The sequence below is a fragment of the Trachypithecus francoisi genome, unplaced genomic scaffold (genome assembly GCF_009764315.1).
Source record: "Trachypithecus francoisi isolate TF-2019V2 unplaced genomic scaffold, Tfra_2.0 Lachesis_group5, whole genome shotgun sequence".
Lineage (NCBI taxonomy): Eukaryota > Metazoa > Chordata > Mammalia > Primates > Cercopithecidae > Trachypithecus > Trachypithecus francoisi.
In genome coordinates this window covers 112,389,685-112,409,806 of record NW_022681470.1, presented here as the reverse complement: position 1 = coordinate 112,409,806, position 20,122 = coordinate 112,389,685, and the positions used below count along the sequence as shown (strand labels likewise).

The 20,122-nt window shown below is 51.1% G+C and overlaps 2 protein-coding genes across 12 annotated transcripts; one reads left to right on the top strand and one right to left on the bottom strand.

Moving 5' to 3' along the window:
- The first annotated feature begins 784 nt into the window (after positions 1 to 784).
- LOC117076586 (cytochrome b561 domain-containing protein 1) lies at positions 785 to 7,526 on the top strand. Of its 10 annotated transcripts, none has more exons than XM_033200253.1 (4): positions 785 to 1,329; positions 1,698 to 1,833; positions 2,293 to 2,330; positions 2,823 to 7,519. In XM_033200253.1, exons 1-4 carry the CDS (start codon positions 1,077 to 1,079, stop codon positions 3,401 to 3,403), a joined length of 1,008 nt encoding a protein of 335 aa, XP_033056144.1. In that variant the 5' UTR covers positions 785 to 1,076; the 3' UTR covers positions 3,404 to 7,519. The 10 variants fall into 10 exon arrangements, with proteins under 10 accessions (XP_033056144.1, XP_033056147.1, XP_033056145.1 ...); XM_033200262.1 differs by having other exon boundaries at positions 1,193 to 1,462; positions 1,698 to 1,801; positions 2,823 to 7,524; XM_033200261.1 differs by having other exon boundaries at positions 1,200 to 1,462; positions 1,698 to 1,801; positions 2,900 to 7,526.
- A 3,438-nt stretch (positions 7,527 to 10,964) lies between these two features.
- Positions 10,965 to 16,572, bottom strand: AMIGO1 (adhesion molecule with Ig like domain 1). 2 transcript variants are annotated; one of them, XM_033200251.1, is made up of 2 exons: positions 16,228 to 16,572; positions 10,965 to 15,807 (listed from the first exon to the last, which is right to left on the bottom strand). In XM_033200251.1, exon 2 carries the CDS (start codon positions 15,718 to 15,720, stop codon positions 14,239 to 14,241), a length of 1,482 nt encoding a protein of 493 aa, XP_033056142.1. In that variant the 5' UTR covers positions 15,721 to 15,807; positions 16,228 to 16,572; the 3' UTR covers positions 10,965 to 14,238. The 2 variants fall into 2 exon arrangements, with proteins under 2 accessions (XP_033056142.1, XP_033056143.1); XM_033200252.1 differs by having other exon boundaries at positions 10,965 to 15,785.
- Positions 16,573 to 20,122: the final 3,550 nt, after the last annotated feature.

Here is a 20,122-nt window from a genome sequence, read left to right as displayed (position 1 = left end):
GCTGAGATGATAGGCAGCAAGACTCCAGCTCCCATAGCTTGCCTGCAAAAGTCTTTTTTGCTCATTATTATTATTATTGTCATCTTCTCACTTTCAATAGTGTGAAAAATGTGTGGGGTTTGTGTCACTGGGGGAGTCTCTCCAGACAGGATGATGAGGCGTGTGGCTCTGAATGAGCAAGGCTTCCTGAGTCTTGACCCCAGAGACGACTATGGTCCCACTGGGAAGAGAAACTTGAGAGGGGAAGCTGCACTTCTGGCTCTTCTCTAGGATCCTTGCCCTGAGGATCTGGGAATTGGCTTGTGACCCTTTTCTGGCCTTCAGCAACCCTAGGCGTCCATCCCTCCCTGAATTATTGCCTGTTTTTCTTCAGCTGTTCCTACTCTTCCCACCTCTTACCAGCAGCCTCATTTTCTCAGCCACTTAGGGAGCTTGAGCTGGGTTGGTCATTGCTGTTGGGATATTCCTGTTTTCTATTGGACAGCCTTCCTTCCCGGCCTGTGGGTTTGCCTTTAAGGAAGGGGTAGAACCTTTCCCAGGGAGGCCTCCTTGGGTTGAACCACACCTTTTTTGGAGGCAGGAAGGGAAAAGGCATCATCACTTGCAGAACTGGTGGTGTGGGAGGCCACCGGAGTGTGGGAGGCCTTGGTCCTTCAGGATTACCTGGCTCCTCAGGGCTGAGCAGCTGCTGAGGAGGCGGCAGGGCTGGGAGTGCCCTAGTTATTCCATTTATCTCGCTGGGAACCACTCCCGTGCAGATGCGAGATGAGACTTGCATCTCTCTCCTTTGGTCCACCAGGTTCAAGGCACTATATTTTGGCCATGTCCTTTCCTAGTCTCCTTGCTTTTAGGCAGGGAGGAAGCTTGTTCCCTGAACAACACAGAAGGAGGTGACAGGAGAGAGTGCACAGCCAGGGAAATCCAGTACTATTAGAAATCGGCTCCAAACACTGGTTTCACGCTCGGTTCAGCGTACCAAGTGTGTGCTTTGGGGTTTCACTGAAATCGTTTGCCACAAATGTATTTCCACAGGCTGCTTGGGATTTAGGCCCTTGTAGACAGACACACAGAAACAAATGAAGGTGGGCCGGGAACTGTTCGGTCCGCTTCTGCCTCCGGGCTCTCGCGGGAGCGGGCCTCTCCGGGGCACTCGCGCTTCCCCCCCACCCCCAGAGGGCGCTGTGGGCCACTCCGTCGCACTGCCGGCGGCGTCCCGGGGGAGGAGCCTCTCCTGCAGCCGCCGCCGCCTCCGCGATCGCAAACCCGGAAGACGTGTTCGGGCAGCTGGAGTGTGCGAGCCCGCCGGCCACGGCCATGCAGCCCTTGGAGGTAGGTCTGGTTCCCGCTTCAGCTGGGGAGCCGAGACTGACCCGCTGGCTGCGGAGAGGCAGTGGGATCTTGGCGCACCTGGTAGCTTTGGGCTTCACCATCTTTCTGACAGCGCTGTCCCGTCCAGGAACCAGTGAGTGTGTGGGGCGGGGCTGCGGAACGGGGCGGAGCGGAGCGGAGATGCTGGAGGGGCAGCGCTTGGGAGCGCCGGCGACTTGGAGGAGGGACCCCAGCTGTAAAGGGGAGACAGAAACAGTGAGGGATTTTGAGGGCCTGGTGGAGCGAGGCCCCAGGGATCCTGGAAGAATGGGGTTTGGGGTGCTGTGGGGGAAGGGCAGACGATTGAATAGACCGAACTACTTCCTCAGAAACAGGTCCCCTGATGGAGAATAGAAGTGAAGGAGGCCGGGCGCAGTGGGTCACGCCTGAAATCCCAGCACTTTGGGAGGCCGACGCGGGTGGATCACTTGAGGTCAGGAGTTCGAGACCAGCCTGGCCAACATGGTGAAACCCCGTCTCTACTAAGAATACAAAAATTAGCCAGGCATGATGGCGCGCGCCTGTAGTTCCAGCTATTTGGGAGGCTGAGGGAGGAGAATCGCTTGAACCCGGGAGGTGGAGGCTGCAGTGAGCCCAGATTGCGCCACTGCACTCCAGCCTGTGCAACAGAGCGAGACTCCGTCTCAAAAAAAAAAAAAAAAAAAAAAAAAAGGCAGAGGACTGGGCTGCCAGCTAAGAGGTGCTGAACGGGGAACCCAGGCCAAACTGTTATGTGTGGACAGGGAGGCCCTCTTGGTTGCTCACTCTGGGCCCCTTGGCTGCTCCACTTTATCCTTAGTTCCTGTTCCCGATTAGGATTGGGGATGGTACTTTTCTCATGTGGCTAGATTCTTTGGGTTCCACCTAGCTACAGGGGCAGGAACAATGGTACCAAGCCCTCAGCCTGTTCTCTTTGATTCTTAGGTCTTTTCTCCTGGCACCCTGTGTTCATGTCCTTGGCGGTGAGTTTGGGCTTCTATCTGATTTGTCTGGGTATGCCTCACCTCATTCTGAAAGCACCCAGCTTTCAGAAAGCTCAGCTTTTCTAAGGTTAAGGCAGGTGGAGGAAACATCTAGGGCTCATTTTTCCCTGCAGCCTATGGGATTGGGAAACCTGGAGGGCTGGGCCACAGGCAGATGTCAGGTGGTTGAAAAGGGTGGGAGGGCATGGAAGATCTTTCTTTCTCCACTGGGGCCTGAAAGGAGAAGCGGGGAGAGGTGTTACCCAGTCATTTCCCGACTCGTCCCCAAAGTTCAGGAAGAAGTTCAACATTTGCTGTTCCACTGGTCAAGAAATGGGAGTCATTGTAGAGGTTGGGATGGGGAGGTGTCAACCTGAACAAGGAGACGTGCACTCAAGTGCTGATTCCCAGTTGTTCCCAGAAATGTTGAGCTGTGAGACTGGTGGTCCTGGTGGAACTTATTTAACCCTTACCCTTTGTCCTCTTTGTTAGGATGTATGAGAGCACCTCCTTTTTCTCAGGCCTCCAAGCCAGACATGAGGCTTACTGGCTCTCTCCTATGTTCACAGTTCTGCCTCTGCATGGCTGAAGCCATCCTACTCTTCTCACCTGAACACTCCCCGTTCTTCTTCTGCTCCCGAAAAGCACGGATCCGGCTCCACTGGGCAGGACAGACCCTAGCCATCCTCTGTGCAGCTCTGGGCCTGGGCTTCATCATCTCCAGCAGGACCCGCAGTGAGCTGCCTCATCTGGTGTCCTGGCACAGCTGGGTGGGAGCCCTGACACTGCTGGCCACTGGTGTCCAGGCACTGTGTGGGCTCTGCCTCCTTTGTCCCCGGGCAGCCAGGGTCTCGAGGGTGGCTCGCCTCAAGCTCTACCATCTGACGTGTGGACTGGTGGTCTACCTGATGGCTACGGTAACGGTGCTTCTGGGCATGTACTCAGTATGGTTCCAGGCCCAGATCAAAGGTGCAGCCTGGTACCTGTGCCTGGCACTGCCCGTCTATCCAGCCCTGGTGATCATGCACCAGATCTCCAGATCTTACTTGCCGAGGAAGAAAATGGAAATGTGAGTTCCTGCGAACTCTTAATCTGGGTGGGACGCTTGCCTTGAACATCATGGTTCATTTGGTGATCTATAAGGGATCTATTTCAGAAGTAATCAGGTTTTTGCACTTGTTGGCTGGTTCAGGGACTGCAGAAACCAAAGCTGCTATTGTTGAGGAATAATTCAGTGGGTCAGAATGGGAAAATGTACAGGGTATGAGTGGAAGGTGATGGAGAGCCTGATCCTAAAGCCTCTACTTGATGAGAGACAGAGTTTTGGGTGGTGATAGTGATGTCCTGGTGGTCATTTCTTGCTTGTGTGCCTGATGAAAAATTGGGTTCATGTAAGTAATGAATGGCATCCATGGATATTTGGGTTACTTTTAAGAAAGCAGTGTGATGTAGTGGAGAGAGCCCATGGGTTTTATTTATGGGATATGGTCCTCTTGGGCTCTGTTGTACAACCTTAGGTATGTTCCGTATCTAAGGACCTCCGTTTCTTCATCTGTGAAATGTTTCTAAACAGCCTCTAAGTTCCTTCCTTCTCTAATATTCAGCATCTGTCAGGTCGATGTCTCAGAACACCCTCCCAGCTGTGGACCATGTGGACCACTTAGCAGACTCAGGGTAGTTCTTTACTCTCTCTTTACTCCCCTGGAGGGACAGCTCTGCCCTTGAGGCCCTTCAGAAATTTGTGCTGATTTGGTCCCTGGGGGTCAGGCGCTGTGGAGAGAAGGGACTCAGGTGAGAGTCTTCTGGACTCTAAGACAGTAAATGCACTAAAGTCACTTTAAAGCTTTTGGAGAAGCAGGAGGGCATTGACTTAACCAGGCTGAAGGCTCCTGGCTGGGCTGCCTAGCCCAGCTAAGATCTTTCTTCAGCCCACCTCAGGATCTGGGCTTGAGGGCTGCAGGGCCTGCATGTGCTCCCTCCCCGAAATCACTTCTTGGGGCAAAGGAGCCCTGGGCATCTCATGCTTTGCCCTTCTTAGGGCTCAGGTTCTTGCCTTAGCATATAGCTTCTGGGCACTTTTTGAAGCTTTTCTTAAGGGCCAAGGAAGTGGGGCAGGGCTTTTCTGATCCAAAGAAAACAAAGTTTCACTGGTTCCCCCTCTTCCCTTGTTATCTAAGCTTTCCTCACTTGTCATCTCTTGCCAGCTCTTAGGTCCAAAAGGGGGCTGAGTTTGGTGCCAGCTGGCAAATGAGGGCTGGGCTGTCTTCCCTACAGAGACCACCACCCTCCTTGCTGCAGCTGAAAGTAGTTCCCCAGACTGCCCTCGGTGGTGAGGACTGGATGCTAGACTACTTAGTTGTGGTCGGGCTCAGTTGAGAAGATGGGACCTTCCTAGATCATGGCAAGGCCTGACAACAGCTGAGCCAGGAAAGTGCTGCTGAGGCAGGTAGACATAGCTCACAGCGAACTCTGGGAAGCCTGGGGTCTAGGCGCTGGAGCTCCAGTTCCCGGGAGCAGGGGCAGGTGTTCCTAGATGTTAGTGTTGTGGATGTCCTGGGTCTTTTGAAGATTCAGGTCCTCCTCTCGGGGTAGCTCAGAAGTAAGGAGGTTGGTTTGATTCAATAGTACAAGAATGGGGACAGCAAGGGCAGAAGTGTCCTCTCCATGTACCTCATTGTGCCCCTACTGGGGGAGATTGCCTCTCCCAGGACAAGCATCTAAAGGAGGCCCCTGCTTTGCAGAAGAGTATTGTCCCTGTCTCTTTCATTGTCCTCCCTCCTCTCAAACTCTCCCGTGTGGTGTGAACTCAGCAGAAATGGTTACTGGGGCTGCATGGAGAATCTCACCTGCATTGATTTTGATCCAGGGACTGCATCTCCTCTTTCCTCATCACAGCCAGTGCTGAGGGGCTCACTCTACCTGCCGCAGGGTAGGAGGGCCAGGCAAAGTTCACCAGCTTGCTCTCAGAGCAAGCAGGCAGTGCCGTAAAGCCTGAGCCTGCCTGAGGTGCTGCCTCCTCCCAGGTGGTGCGGGGGTTGGTGGGCGGGCGGGCAGGCGTGCTGACAGCCGGCAGTTTGCGTGGGCTGTGCCATCTGATGTCTATTCCCAGCCCTGGGAGGAAGGGGGAGTCATTTATATTCTGCAGGAGGAAGGGGTCCCAGCTGTCGCCTTTCTGACCAGCAGGCCTGTAGGGCAGGGGCACAGAGCAGAGAGGAGGGCACAGGTGGTCTCCTGCTTAGCCTGGTCCGACTGCAGTATAGGGAATAGGTCACCAGGAGGAGCCCTTCATCCTGGCAGGCTGGATTGCGGAGGGACTTCCCTCCTCCCTCTTTCCATTTCTCCCTCCATCACCACCTGCCCTCACATCCTGGGGCAGCAGCTGGACAGCCATTAGACAGACCTCAGTGCCAGGGCACTCTTCCTCCAGCTGGGATCTCAGTGGCTCCCAGCTGCATGGCCTCCTGCTTGTGTGTTCCCTCCTCCACCATCCTCTGTTGCCCGCACCTCCCTTGTTCTCATGTCTGGGGTATTCACTTGGCTCCTCAGCAAGGAAGCAAACGCCTTGGAGGAGAAGCACATGGTTGCTCTTTTGTCCTTGCTCCCTGGCTAAGGAAAGCTGCTAGTGGTCAGCCTGTTTTGCCTTTAAAAAAAAAAAAAAATGCCAGGGCAGGGTGCTTAGATTTAAAACATTTGCGTGTCATTTGCACAAATTTTCGTATCAAGCTAAGTCCTGATTCCAAATTTGATTATATTCCAAGTTTGATTATATTCAGATTCAACCTTGAGGACATTAGAAATACAGATGGCTTCTGTATCCAAATCTGAATGGAAATGAGATTACCCTTCTGGGTTCAGATACCCCTCCCAAGCCTGCGTCTTTCCTGTAACCACCCCTCCTCTGAGCCCCATCATGGCTGGGGTTGGTGTGGAATGGGAGGAGCTCTGTGTCTGGGGAAGTCCTCCAGCCTCACCTTCTTGGCTCTTAAGTGGTAGGCTGTTACCACTTGCCATTCTGGGCCTCCTCTCTCCCCACCCTTTCACAAGGCAGGCTGCCCTTCCGCACTCACTGGCCCATCCCTTCTTTCTCATCGTCCCACCCTTCCACCCCTGTGCATGGCTGCTGTAGGTCTGGTTTTTTTTTTTTAAGATGGAGTCACATGCTGCCACCAGGCTGGAGTGCAGTGGCACGATCTTGGCTCACTGCAACCTCTGCCTCCCAGGTTCAAGCGATTCTCCTGCCTCAGCCTCCCGAGTAGCTGGGACTACAAGTGCACACCACCACAACCAGCTACTTTTTGTATTTTTAGTAGGGACGGGGTTTCACTATGTTGGCCAGGATAGTCTCGATCTCTTGACCTCATGATCTGCCCACATCAGCCTTCCAAACTGCTGAGATTACAGGCGTGAGCCACCGTGCCTAGCCAGGTCTTGTTTTTAAAACCTCACTGTGGGAGATTCAGGCATCCTCCCTGAGCCAGCTGGCCGCTGTGCCAAAGCCTGTTCAGAGTTAATAATAATCATTAGCTGAATGGTGCTGGAGCCTTTCAGTTTCAGATCTCTAAGCACTTGCAGGCTGAGTCAGTCAGCCCTCACCTTCCCCCTCTTCCTGGGCTGCAGAGTGTAACAGAATGGGGAGGCACTGTGGAAGGATGTCAGGAATCTTGCTGCTAGCCACGCCTTGCACTGTCGTCTGGGAGTGGGCACTGTGTCCTGTCAGTGAACTAAGAAGACTTGCACCTGACAAAGGTCAAGATATGTAGTGAACACAGTGTATGCTAGGCTGAGACCTATGGTGGTGGCAGGGGTGGCTGCTGAGCCTAACTTCTAGTACCCCTGCCCTTCCTTCTGTTTACCTGTCTTGGCCTCCAGGGGGCACCCCTGGTCTTGATGCCTCAAACCCAGCATTTCTGGGTCCCCTCTGCAAGCTTAGAGAGCAGGGAGGCTTCTGGTAGTGCTCCTGATGCTCCTGTGTCTGGTTGGCACAAAGATCCTGTGTAACATGAAATGAAAGGTGCATCAGCTTGGGGGCTGGGAAACCTGTAGTATGGGTTTACTCCGTCCCTATCACTAGCGTGGCTGTGGGCAAACCACTTATTGCCTGACCTACCTCACAGGGATGTTGTGAGGATTTGATGAGAGAATGAATGTTAATAGGAATTGGAAAATTCAAAGCATTAAACATGTGTAAACAGGTGGTATGATTATGTGCTTGTCCTTCTCTTTCACTGAGCCAGGCTTTGGGCTTTATGCTTCTTAGGCAATAAACAGTTACGGATAATGACACTTAGGGGATCTAAGTCTCAGAGACTTGTTCTGGCCATCATAAGAAAACATGGACACATTTCTTCCTTCCAGATGCAAGGTCAGCTCTTACCAACTCCTGCCAGAAATGCCACCAAGGCCATGACTAGTGAAGTTTGCCGTAAGTGCTGCCTACCTGGTGTTCTCAAATCACAGGGCAGACTGCAGATCTCGGAGTCAATATAGTTGCTCCCTAGGTCCAGCCTGAAGTTCTTGGAGCTGGTCTTCGTCGGGAGCTGCAGGTCCCAAGGCTATCTAAATCTCTCCTAATTCTGACCTTCTGAGGGAAAAGTGGGGTGGACAAGCTAGGAAGGGAGGAGCAACTGGAACAAACAGCATCGCCACAGACCCTGTTTCCCGAAGCCACAGAATGAGCAACACTTGCCTCAGGCATTGGAGATGCAGAGCAGGGACCCTTGGCTTCTGGGGGTCCGCAGCCTGGTTTCCCTTTCCCCCATTTCAGGCTCTTGGAGTAGGATCAGTCCCCTCCTCCTCCAAGTGTTTTATTGGCATTCACACCCGCACACACACACACTGAAAGCAGTTCTGTTTAAATTTTAAATTGGGGAAGGATACTTTCCATTCCATTTGTCTGAGAGCAGCCAGCAGTCTGCCTGGAGTGGATGCAAAGAAGCAGAAACAACAGCAGTGCAGAGGCTTGAATATTCGTTTTTTATCTTAATTGTTTTTTCTGTCCTGGGATCCAGGAATGAAACACTAGTCAGGCATTGTGTGCAGAGCCTCAGCAGTTCTCACCAGCACTGCACAGAGAAGACAAGCTGAAAAGAACTGCCCTGGAGGGTGGTTCGAAGTAGCCCACCTCCAGCATGGTGCTGGGCTTAACCCCTTCATGTAGGCAGAAATGACCTCCAGTGAGGGGACCTTCCCCTATCCACCCACTCAGGAGACTTGACTAGTCACCAGATGCATCACAGAATAACAATCTCAGTTTATAATCCACCTGCTGTTAGGATTTCCCAGATGAGTTTTTAACCTCTGTTGGAAGCAGATTAAGGAACAACTTCAGGCTATTCAATGGTATCTGAGGAGTCAACTCTGTCTCACTGAATATACATGAGTGGACCCCTAGCATCCCTATCTTTAAAGCAGATACCCAGTTATCTCATGGTGCTTTCTAAGGATGCTCAGTTCTGCTCAGGCCCCACAAAAGCAAACTATGACCAAGTGAGGGAGCAGTGGGAGGTGAGGGAAATGCAGCACAAAGTACAATCCAACTGCAGTACTCGCCAACCTGTATGTGTGCACACATGGACACACACACCGGCCTTGGCGTCAGTGACTCCTGCCTAATGTATGCCAGTTTCACCTAATGTATGCCAGTGCCGAAGGGCATCCAGAAGTCCCACCGCAGGGCTCCACATCCTGGCTCACTGCAGGTTGGTTCTCTCAGGCCATGGTTCCAACCTGGGAGAGTAAACCAGCTGACTAGATTGGAGGCCTCAGGGCAGGTCTAGGTGTCTTCACTATTTTGCATTTTCCACCTGAGAGTGTAGAAGCCTGATGAAGGGGCTTGACTGGCAGCTGCTTTAGCCTTCCTCTCTCAAGCCCCAGGAGAGGAAGCATCCAGCACAGGCTTACTGTGGCTAGACCAGAAACGCCAACCATCCCACTGCAGGGGCCTGAGCCTTTTCTGCTATGTGGGTGGGGAAAGTGAAGCTTCCCCACTGGTTTCCTGGGAGACACAAGATAAGTGGTGCAAGAAGTGCAAGTGCAGAAAGGGAAGGAGTTGAGAGACTGTGGGGAAGAGAGGCCAGGCTAACCAATGCACTGAACTCGTATCTATTCTCAAAGAAAACTGTCATATTAGCCTCCTCCCTCCCCGCAAGTGCTACCTAAGAGTAGCCAGGGTAAGTGCTGCAAGGCATGGCAGACAAAATTGCACACCTTGGCCAGAATCTAAGGAACTTCTTGTGGCTTGGGGGAGGTGATGGGGAGGTGGTGAGGATGTGGGTGGTGGGTGGGTGGGGGGTGTTGAAGATATGCAGCCATGGACTTCGTTGGGCTTGGCACAGGCCAAAACAGAAGAGAGAACTCCAAATAGTTCTCATCAGACTTGCTCTCCTTATCAGCTTCATCCTGTTGGCCAGACTGTCAGCCACAGAAAAACTGCTTTGCAGATGAAAAACTATAAAAATGCAGAGTATGGGAGTACTCTGACATCAACAGCTGTCATTTCACTGACTGCCAAGGTTGACTTGTCTGATGTGGCTGGTTGTGCAGTAGCTCCACCCCTCATCACCTTGGTGGTTCCTCCTGAAGTGAAAAACAACTTTCCAAATAGAGGAGGGCTGCCCTTCGGTCAAGACTTTACGTAAGTATTCAAATTCGGATTCTTTCCATTTTTTTCCTTGTATCATTTCCTCTCCTCCCTTGGAATCTGCCATGACAACCCTCTTCTAGAATCACTAAGAGAGTAGCCAAAGAATCAGCATGGTTAAGAGTTGAGAATCCAGTCCAACTTCTAGTAGGCTGAATCTGCACCAAAACGTAGGGACTGCATTTTTCCGTTCCACGCAATGCTTAGGACACACTAAACCTGTCAAGGAAGATTAACCTGCCCATTAGGTGAATATACTTTTAGCCTAAGATGGCTACCATTTACAACATGAAAATACTGATAATAAAAAAATTCTGTGAAAGTGAGCTGCTCCCCACCATTTTTTAAAACCCAATCCAAGCATTTTTTCCATGGTATGGTCAGTAGGCTTGATCCAGACTTTTAAGAGAACTCTGGAAGGGCGGCAACCCTCTGCCCTAGGGATCCAGGAAGGCTTCATTATCTACAAGCCTCAGCGAGCATCAAGTCATGGGATTTCTAAACCCTAAAGCTTTAGTGACATTTGAGAATCTTATCTTAGGGGTCAGCAAACTATGGTCTGTTGGTCAAACCAGCCCATTGCCTGGTTTTATGTGGCCTGTGAGCTAATAATAGTTTATGTATTTTTTAATGGTTGGAAAAACTCAAAAGGCATGTTAAAATTATATGAAATTCAAGTTTCAATGTCCATAAGTCAAATATTTTTTGGACCAGAGCCACAGTCATTCATTTTTGTCCTGTCTGTGACTACACTCAGGCTATAGCAGCACAGTTGAGTTGTAACAGAGACTGTGTGGTTTGCAGAGCCTAAAATATTTACTATCTGGCTCGTTAGAGAAAATGTTTGCTGACCCCTGGTCCATCTTAATGCCTGGATGTGTATTTCAACCATGTCCGTACAATAGCACTTAAAGATTTTCTTCCTAGATAGGCCACACCCTTCTGAGGTACAGTGAACCCCACCCATAGGCTGAAAAAATAGACCAGTCAGATTGTGCCAGAACAGAGACTGAAGCCAGGTTTAATGATCATTGTCTAGTTTTCAGAGCCCAGAGGCTCCAAGATTTGCCAGCCTAGGTGTACACAAGTGGGAGGAATGGGGTCTTGGACACGGGAGGCCTGCTTGCTTTGTCAGCGGAGCTACGAGGAAGTACAGAGGTAAGAACACAGAAAACTGGGTCCATCTGCTTTGCTCTCCCCAGCTGGGGTGTACCTTCTCCTGGCCCCTTCCTTGGGCCCCATAAATACAAAAAAAAAAAAATCACAAATAATTACACAGACAGATTGTAGAGCCCTGTCATACTCTGTCTCCAGGGACACCTGCTTCCTGGGAGACATGTCTGGTTTATGGGTGCGGGGTAGGGTGAGAGGAGGTGATGTCTCGGCCTTTTCTTATACCCACACCTGGCAGTTTTCAACACAGGGTTCTAGTGAGCTTACATATGGTGATTACTCAATTCTCCAATTAAAAAGCTACCTTTGGGTTCTATCACCTGAAACCACGGGAAGAAGCGAATCAAATCTCTTGGTAGGGCAGCCAGGTACATCTACCAGGTGTCTCAAACTCAAGGCCCAACTAGTGGATATAGTCAGGAGACAAGAGCCACAGGGCCTTTTCTCATTTCCTAAACTGGGTAGGAATTATGAAGACAACGGCCCTCCTAGTCCTCAGGAGCTCCATCACGATGCCCCAGAAGGCCTGCTTCATTTAACGCTCACTTTCAAGATCTTCAGAGCCCTAGATGGTGCCAAGTGGGGAGACTGCAGCATGGAGATGAGATTTTCACAGATTTCCTGATGAGTCTGAGGAGGGAGTCCTGGTTCCTATAGCTCCAGTAACAAAATTCTCAGGAGTCTCTGGAATAAATCAAGACAACTTTCCTCTCCTGAGGACAGTTAACAGGAAGAGCAGCTCACAGCTGCTTAGCCCCTTGCCAGTTTCCTTCTGAGTCCTTCAATGACCTAGTTCTATCTTAATTGCTTATATATTGCTCATATATATAGTCTTTAAGGGAGGTTTCTGAGGAGTCTCCTGAGACTCAGGAGTTCTTCCTGAGAAGAACCAGGTAGCTCCTCACCACCTCTTCTTCCAAGGTCTTCAACCCATGGTTCTTCTAACTCCAGCCTGGGCAGAAAAGTGATTCAGTGCCATGGAAATGTGGGTGAAGCTTCAGGGAGTTCAGAAATTAAAATACAGGAGTGCATATTTGAAGAGCCTGGCACGGTCACTGTCTCTTCTAAAGGGGAATACAATTGTGTGCATGAAGTTGTGCACATTGGTAGAGACCATTCTGAGAGTGGCATTAATGGGGACTACAGATTCACTGTCCTGGTGGAAGTCAAGGTGCTGGTGTGCATGCATACCTATAAGCATGCATACCTATGAGCATGCAGGTACTTGAGGGAAATGCTGCACCTCTCTCTCAGCAAAACGAGGTTACTAATAAAGGATGGACAGCAGTCTTGAGTTCCCAGGACCCGGACAAGGGGAAGATGTTGAGTCCCCTTCCCCAATCTTAATGGGAAGCTTAATAGGCCCTCCAAGCCCTTCACCCACAGGTAAATGACACCTCTTAGAACGTAAAAAGAAGTCAGAAATCTAGAGGATCTGGAGAACTTCCAATGGACCGGAAACGTGGGAGAGAAGAGACACTAAGAAAAACCAACATCAGAGAACATTTTCACCTTCGCCCTGCTCATCCCCCACCAAAGCTCAGAGCAGCTACTCCCAGGGCATGCAGTATAGTCAAAGGTAAAAGTTAAAGGGATCAGTCATCTCCATACTCAAAGTATTCTGCAACCTTGGATGGAAAGGAATGTTGAGCTCATTCTTCTTAAGTTCCTCTGGCCTGACAATCACAACTGCAAAGACCTCTCGATGGAGGAATGGGGTGGCAGAACTCCCCTTCTGAAAGTTTAGTACTACTGATTATCTCCGCTTCAGGATTGCCTGGAATCTGTGGAGAGGGCAGAACTCTAAGCTGCACTCCAAATTGCCATTCTGGGGTACAGACCACCCAATTCCAGCCCTTCCGATGTCAAAACCCCATGCTTTGACTTTGCAGCAGAGGTGATATCTCTGAGAGGAGCAAGACAACCTTGTCCACATAGAGGAGATATATACTGGATTTCCTCTATCGCCAAGCCTACTCTTAGCCAGCTGGGGCCAGGCTTTCCTGGACTCCTCCCCTTACACAGCAGCATATTAGGGAAAATTCAGAATCCCACCTGAGCTTGATAAGGAGACTGGATGAAGAGATGGCATACATTGAGAATCAGGTAGGTCCAGCTGGATGCTACATAATAGAGGCTGATTTACCTTCATCCTTCTAGTGTGAAGTGGGCCCATGTACCATGTCTGTGGCAGGCATCCATAAAAGCTCTACCTTCAGCAGCCCCCACTCTGGCCTGACACACAGATGCTGGGAATCAAATACTAACCAAGCGTTTCACCAACCAGGGAATTAGCCTATCTGGAGTTCACCCCCCATCTACAAGTTTCGTGCCGGCACCTATGCTGTGACATGGACCCCTCAGTTCATGCCGTACCCCTCTGTGCTATTGGTCCCAGGACGAGGCACAGATACCACATCCCACATTGCTGTCATAACTAACAGGCAGCAGGCCAGGCTCCTGCAAAGATCCATCCACCCAGGGCTCATCAGGAAAGAGGAAGGCTTTAATGGAAAGTCTTACAAACAGCTTTGGGGAAGTGTTACCGATTGAGGTCTCAGCCTTTTCCTGACTTGTTTTCCAAAGGTTTTCAATTTCCCCAGCTGTGAAGTTTGACTTCCTAAACAAAGAAAATACTACAGCTTTTCCCCAGTGTGGCTCCTGTGGAAGCTCCCCCAACACACACAACATCACAGGTGTGGGTGGGCAGAGATAGAAAAAAAATTTTTTTCTAAATGTTTTTCTCTTAAGGAGCTAGGGATGACCTCATGAAAGTTTAGGGAATCTGCTCTTCCCCTCACTCCTTCCTCAATCCCATCCAACTCAGACATGCTTCTCTTCCTCTACCACACTGAGAATTGGCAGGGCTTTGGGTACGGGTGTAGCATTTGCCTGAGGATTAATATACCCCCATTTGAAAATCGTGGCAGCCACACCCTGTTTGGGGTCTTGCTCTCTGTTGTACCTGGGACCAATTCCCTTGAGGTCAGGAGGAACCCATTCCCTTGGGCAGCCAGCCCTCTCTTCCATCCCCTCATATCCTTCAGGGGTGCATTACCTCTCCTGGGGCAGAATCTCCCCACCAACCCATCCTGCTCACACCACAATGGGCGTATCAGAGAAGACCGAGCTGACTGATTCTGGATCGGACATCCTCCGTTGGCCCTTGCCTGTGGCCTCAGGCACTGGCAGGGTGTTGCCTGGCTTGAGCTTGCCGTTTTGACCCTGCCCAGGTCCAGCAGGTTCCAGGAAAGCCACCCGCCGGTCAAAACCATCATCTTTGTCCCCACCAGCCATAGGATCATGGTTGGGTGTGGTACTAAGCATGGAAGAGCTGAGGCTGTCTCCTTGATGGCTGGAAGGCTTCTCTACACCCCGGCACCAGCAGCGGCAAGGGGTGAGGTATAGGTATATGAGGACCAGGACCACACTAAGGATACAGCCCACTAGGGTGGTATAGGCTGTGTTGAGGGTGTCATGGTGTCCGTGCAAGGTGAAATTGTGCACTTTCAATTCCACAGACAGTGTCTCATTGAAAGTCTCTCCCATGGCATAGCAGGTATACACACCACCGTCCTCGACCTGCACCTGCTGGAAAAGAAGACTGCCATCCTTAGACACACTCACCGTGCCATTGGTCACCTCATCTAGCACCCGTTCATTACTTGGTGTCACCCACACCTTGGTCATCCCTTGCTGCTTGGTGTCACACTTGATGATCAAGGAGTCACCCAGGTGGGCCTCCCAGGCACGCTCCTTGTACTCGCCACAGTTGAGGAAACTCAGGTTGAAGACATTGTGCAGCTTCTTGGAGTTCATGCAGTATAGATCCTCTTGAAAGTCCATCACGGAGCTCAGCTGCCGATACTGCCAGTGTGAAAAAAGCTGGTAGAGCTCACAGTCGCAGTTCAGGGGGTTGTTATGTAGGTACAGCCCATTCTTGATCCAGGCCGGCAGCTTCTGCAGGTCAGGCAGTGGCAAGTTCTTCAGCTTGTTAGAAGAGAGATCCAGGAGCGTTAGTTTGGGTAGCTTGGCTCCTTCCTTGACCAGTTCCAGAGGGAAGCGAGAGATCTGGTTCTGGCTCAAGTAGAGTTTCTGCAGCTGGGCCATATCGTCGAACGCGCACCGGTCCACCGCCATGATGTGGTTATTGTAGAGCAGCAGCACCTCCAGTACTTGCAGGTCACTGAACAGGAACTCATCCAGTGTACGCAGCTGGTTGGAGGAGAGGTCCAGGTAGCGCAGGTTGGGTACCGGGGAAAAGGCCTCAGAGGAGATGAAGTTCAGGTGGTTGTGGCTCAGCAGCAGGGAGTGCAGTTGAGTCAGGCGCGTGGGGGTCCACTCGGCCCGCAGGCGGCTCAGGTTGTTGTGGCTGAGGTCCAGTAGTGCTGTGTAACTGGGCAAGGAATGGGGCACATTGGGCAGCTGCTGCTTGGAGCAGCTGAGGATGTTGCTGGCGCACAAGCAGGCGGCAGGACAGCTAACCACGGCACGGCCAGCTCTGGCTACCTCAAAAAGCAGCAGGGACAAGGACGGCAGCAGGAGCCAGAGGCCTCTCGGGTCACGGTGCGGGTGCATAGTGTCACTGGAGTAGGCGAGGAAGGCCACAAGGAAGATCTGGGAGGAGGTCACCCGAGCATGTTCTGGTGGGGTACAGAAGGGTCACTTGAGAGAAAGAGGATGGGTTTGTGGTCACCAAGGACTCCAGAGGAAAGGACACCCTCTCCCACTTCCCCTCCCACCCTTACCTCCACCCTCTGTGGGCTAGGAAAGAAAGAGATGCTGGGTAGTTTCCAGGCACTGTGCAGGCAGTGGGATGTAAATATCGGCCCAAAAGGAGGTGGCCCGAGGGCCTACTGGGTTGGGGTTACAGGGGTGCAGGCTGCAGGTATGTACAGGAGGGAAGGGACTGCTGGGAGTCACAGGGATGGCACGGCAGGGTTTGGAGGTGGGGTCGGCGTGCCTTTTGGGAGGAGCTGAGGGAAGGTCAACAGGGCACCAGGCTGGGTAGGACGCGTCCGGTCGGGGTTGAGGGTCCCCAGGCCTGTAGGGGCGGGCTCCCCCCGGGACCTCCGGTCACTGCACCTGCTCGGCGAGGACGTGTCTCAGCCCATGGCCGGTCCGGGAGCTCCGTCGCGGCCTCCCCCGGCGGCGCCTCACCGGCTGGCCTGTCACTGCGCCCGCCTTACGCAGGGGCCCGCGCCCGGCACCGTCGCCTCCCGGGGACTTGCGGGGCCCCGCTCCGCTCACCCCGCCACCGCCTCGTCCGCTGAGCCCGCCGAAGCCCACTGACCGCGGCCGCTGCCTCCAGGTCCGCAGGCCTAGCGCGGATCGGTGCGGGGAGCTAGAGGCGCTGCGATCCGAGCGGAGGGAGCGGCGTGGGGGCAGCGAGCACCGCGCGCGCGCCCGTCGCCGCCGCCGGAGCCTCGGGGCGCGTGCGCGCGGCGGGGGCGGGGCGCACGTGCGTGTGTTTGTGTCGGAGCCGACCGGGCGGACGCGCGCGGGGTCGTTCCCTCAAAAAGAGAGCTCGGGACGCTGAACTAAAGACGAAAATTGGCAGGAAGTGCGGCACTGGCCCCTTAGGGTCCGCTATAACTTCCTCCATCCCCATTCTCCCATCCCCCATTCCCCAGCACCCTTCTCGCTACACAGACCCGCTCTCAGGAAAAATCTAAAATGAATCGCTGCACCTACTCGGGCAAGAGGTGTCACATGTCTTTTAATTTCGCAAATTAAAGAAATCTGGCTCAGCTCCCGCCTGCCAATGTTGGCGGGAAATTCATTAGTCACATTCTGAGGTTCCCCTTCCCTTCTCTCTGCAGTGGTGGGGTCTCAAAATTTGGGGGAAGTGTTCCCCCCTACCCACCCCGTCTTGATGCTGCTAGTTCATGACCCTTGAGGAACCACTGAAGGGCACAGCTCCTTAGCCTGCAAGCAAGCTGCGCAGGAGTGGGGGGAAAGGGGGTGTTTGGTGAGCCCAGACCCCAGAACACCCCTTTATAGACACCTCATGCACGTCTCACCACTCCACCTGCTACACACACACACACACAGACTGCATACAAGCCAGGGACAATTTCCATTCCTGGAAACTCTGAAACCCTTCCCAGCCTGGAGGAAGTCATTCAGCCCTTAGGTCTGGCCACTTGCCTTCTTCCTAAGCCAGTGCCAGCTCCCCACTCCCCTTATGGAGCAATTCCAACATAGTTTCTCTGTTACCTAATGCTCAAGATGAAGGCCAGTGGTGGAGGTGGAGGGGTGTCGTCTTTAGGGTGGCCCCTGAAACAACAAGAAGCTGTTACTAGTGTATGTTGTTTGGGTTTGGGGGTGAGGAAAGAGAGATGCAGGAAGAGCCTAGACCTTATCATTCAAGATGTTAGCTGTTCTTGAGATGGTGGACCATAAGCGAGAAATTACCTTTTTATTCTTTCCAGTCTCTTACAACAGCAAGATCAAGACTGAAATTAATGTCTCAATAGATTAGCTTGCTAAGAGTTTTAAAAAGAAAGAATTTGTATCTGTCACATGTTTTACCATGAATTTTAGTGAATATATTATCTCTTCAAGGAGTATTAGCATGTTGACCTTTCGCATAGTGTGAAAAGGGCTTTCTGCCAGGTGCAGTGGCTCACACCTGTAATCCCAGCACTCGGGGAGGCTGAGGCAGGAGGACTGCTTGAGCCCAGGAGTTGAGAGCAGCCTGGGCAACATAGTGAAGCTCCGTCTCTTAAAAAAAAAAAAAAAAAAAAATAGGCATGGTGGCACGCACCTGTGGTGCCCCCTACTTGAGAGGCTGAGGCAGGAAGATCACTTGAGCCCTGGAGGTCAAGGCTGCAGTAAGCCATGTTTGTGTCACTGCATTCCAGCCTGGGTGACAAAGCAAGACCTTGTCTCAAAAAAAAAAAGAAAGAAAGAAAGAAAAGAGAAAGGTCTTTCTGTTCCTGTTCATTTCAGGCATCACTGACAAGATGAGGAGGGTAATCTTTTTGGAGGACAAGGAGTGAAGAATCTTGAAATCACATTGTATCAGTTATCTATTGCTGTACAATCACATTACCCCAAAACTTAGTGACTTCCTACAACAATATACATTTATTGCCTTTCATAGTGTCTGTTGGTCAGAGATTCAAGAGCAGTTTGGTGGACAGTTCTGGCTTGGCAGTTTCTCATGCAGTTGTACGTTAGAGGGAGCTACTATCATTAGAAGGCTTCACTGGGGCCATAGAGGCTCTCTTAATTTCGTGTGGCTGGCTGTTAGCAGGAAACCTCTATTCCTCTCCATAAAGGTCTTTCCACAAGATGGCTTGAGTATCCTCGCAACACAGTAGATGACTTCCCTCAGAGCAAGAGATCCAAGAGATAGCAAGACAGATGTCACAGTGAGCTGGCTCTTTGAAGTGATGGGTATCACCTCCACTTTGGTCACATACGCAATCCCTGATTCAATATGGAAGAACTACACAAGGGTACAAATACCAAGAAAAGAGGATCATTGGGACCATCTTGGAGGCTGGCTATCACACACATCATCTCTGAAATGACATCTGTTTTTTAATTTTGAAAATTTTCAAACATACACAAAAGTAGAGAAAATAGTACAATGAACTCCCATATACCCATCACCCATTTCAATAAGTATTAAAGAAATATCATCATTTTGTTTTGTACAAATATTCCTGAGAAACACATGCTCCTCCCACCCCACCCCTCATCTCCACATCGCATACTTTTCACGCCAGTGTTGTTCCAGGCTCCCTCCTCTCCCTTTCCTCTTTTTTCTTTTTCTTTTTTTTTTTTTTGACAGAGTTTCTCTGTTGTCACCCAGGCTGGAGTTCCGTGGTGAGGTTGGCAGTGAGGTCGGCTCACTGCAACCTCCGTCTCCTGGGTTCAAGCAATTCTCTTGCCTCAGCCTCCCAAGTAGCTGGGATTACACGTGCCCGCTACCATGCCCAGCTAATTTTTATATTTTTAGTAGAGACAGGGTTTCACCATGTTGGCCAGGTTGGTCTGGAACTCCTGACCTCAGGTGATCTGCCCTCCTCAGCCTCCTACAGTGCTGGAATTACATGTGTAAGCCATCATTCCCAGCCTCCCTTTCCTCTTTCTGCTGTGTTCAAGGTGTGGGAGAGAGACAGATACAAAAAAAGAAGCAGGCCCCTTATGATGGATACCAGTTTCAAGAGTGGGTGTCTACAGTTTGGAAGGGTCGTTACAGATATGTTGCTCAATCACTTTTTTCAGCTAATCTGTATCCTTTTAAAAGTAATCATTTTGGCCAGGTGTGGTAGCTCACCCCTGTAATCCCAGCACTCTGGGAGGCTGAGGCAGGCAGATCACATGAAGCAGGAGTTCAAGACCAGCCTGGCCAACATGGCAAAACTCCATCTCTACTAAAAATACAAAAATTAGTCCGGTGTGGTGGTACACGCCTGTAGTCCCAGCTACTCGGGTAGCTGAGGCATGAGAATCACTTGAACCTGGGAGGTGGAGGTTCCAGTGAGCCAAGATCATGCCACTGCACTCCAGCCTGGGCGACAGAGTGAGACTCTGTCAGAAAATAAATAAATAAATAGCCATATCTTTTAAAAATGTTAATGTGCAGACAAGTCAGCAGAGTATCTTATAATCACGGAGATTCTAAATCACCAGGACTGGGGTGTGGCCTGAGATTCTGCTTTTCCAACAAGCCAACAAGATGATGCCAATGCTTCTTTGAGACCACACTTTAAGTAGCAGGAATCTAGAGTTGTGCTGCCTAATTGGTAGCCAGCAGCCATTTGTGGCTACTTAAATTAATTAAAATTAGCTATAAATCACTTCTTCAGTTTCCCTAGCCACATTTCAAATGCTTATGGCCATATGTGGCCAGCTACCCTATTGAACAAGGTATTGTCACAGGAAGTTTCATGATGGCACTGGTTTAGATAATTGACTCATAATAACTTTCCCACAGCTGCTTTTTAGACCAGAACAACTATTA

Excerpts from the sequence above, each read along its gene's own strand:
- AMIGO1 (XM_033200251.1), bottom strand. The coding sequence starts at position 15,720 with ATGCACCCGCACCGTGACCCGAGAGGCCTCTGGCTCCTGCTGCCGTCC.
- LOC117076586 (XM_033200253.1), top strand. The coding sequence starts at position 1,077 with ATGAAGGTGGGCCGGGAACTGTTCGGTCCGCTTCTGCCTCCGGGCTCT. Across the intron at positions 1,330-1,697 it reads CGGCCATGCAGCCCTTGGAG|AAACAGGTCCCCTGATGGAG; the intron begins GTAGGTCTGGTT and ends CTACTTCCTCAG. Across the intron at positions 1,834-2,292 it reads AGACCAGCCTGGCCAACATG|GTCTTTTCTCCTGGCACCCT; the intron begins GTGAAACCCCGT and ends TTTGATTCTTAG.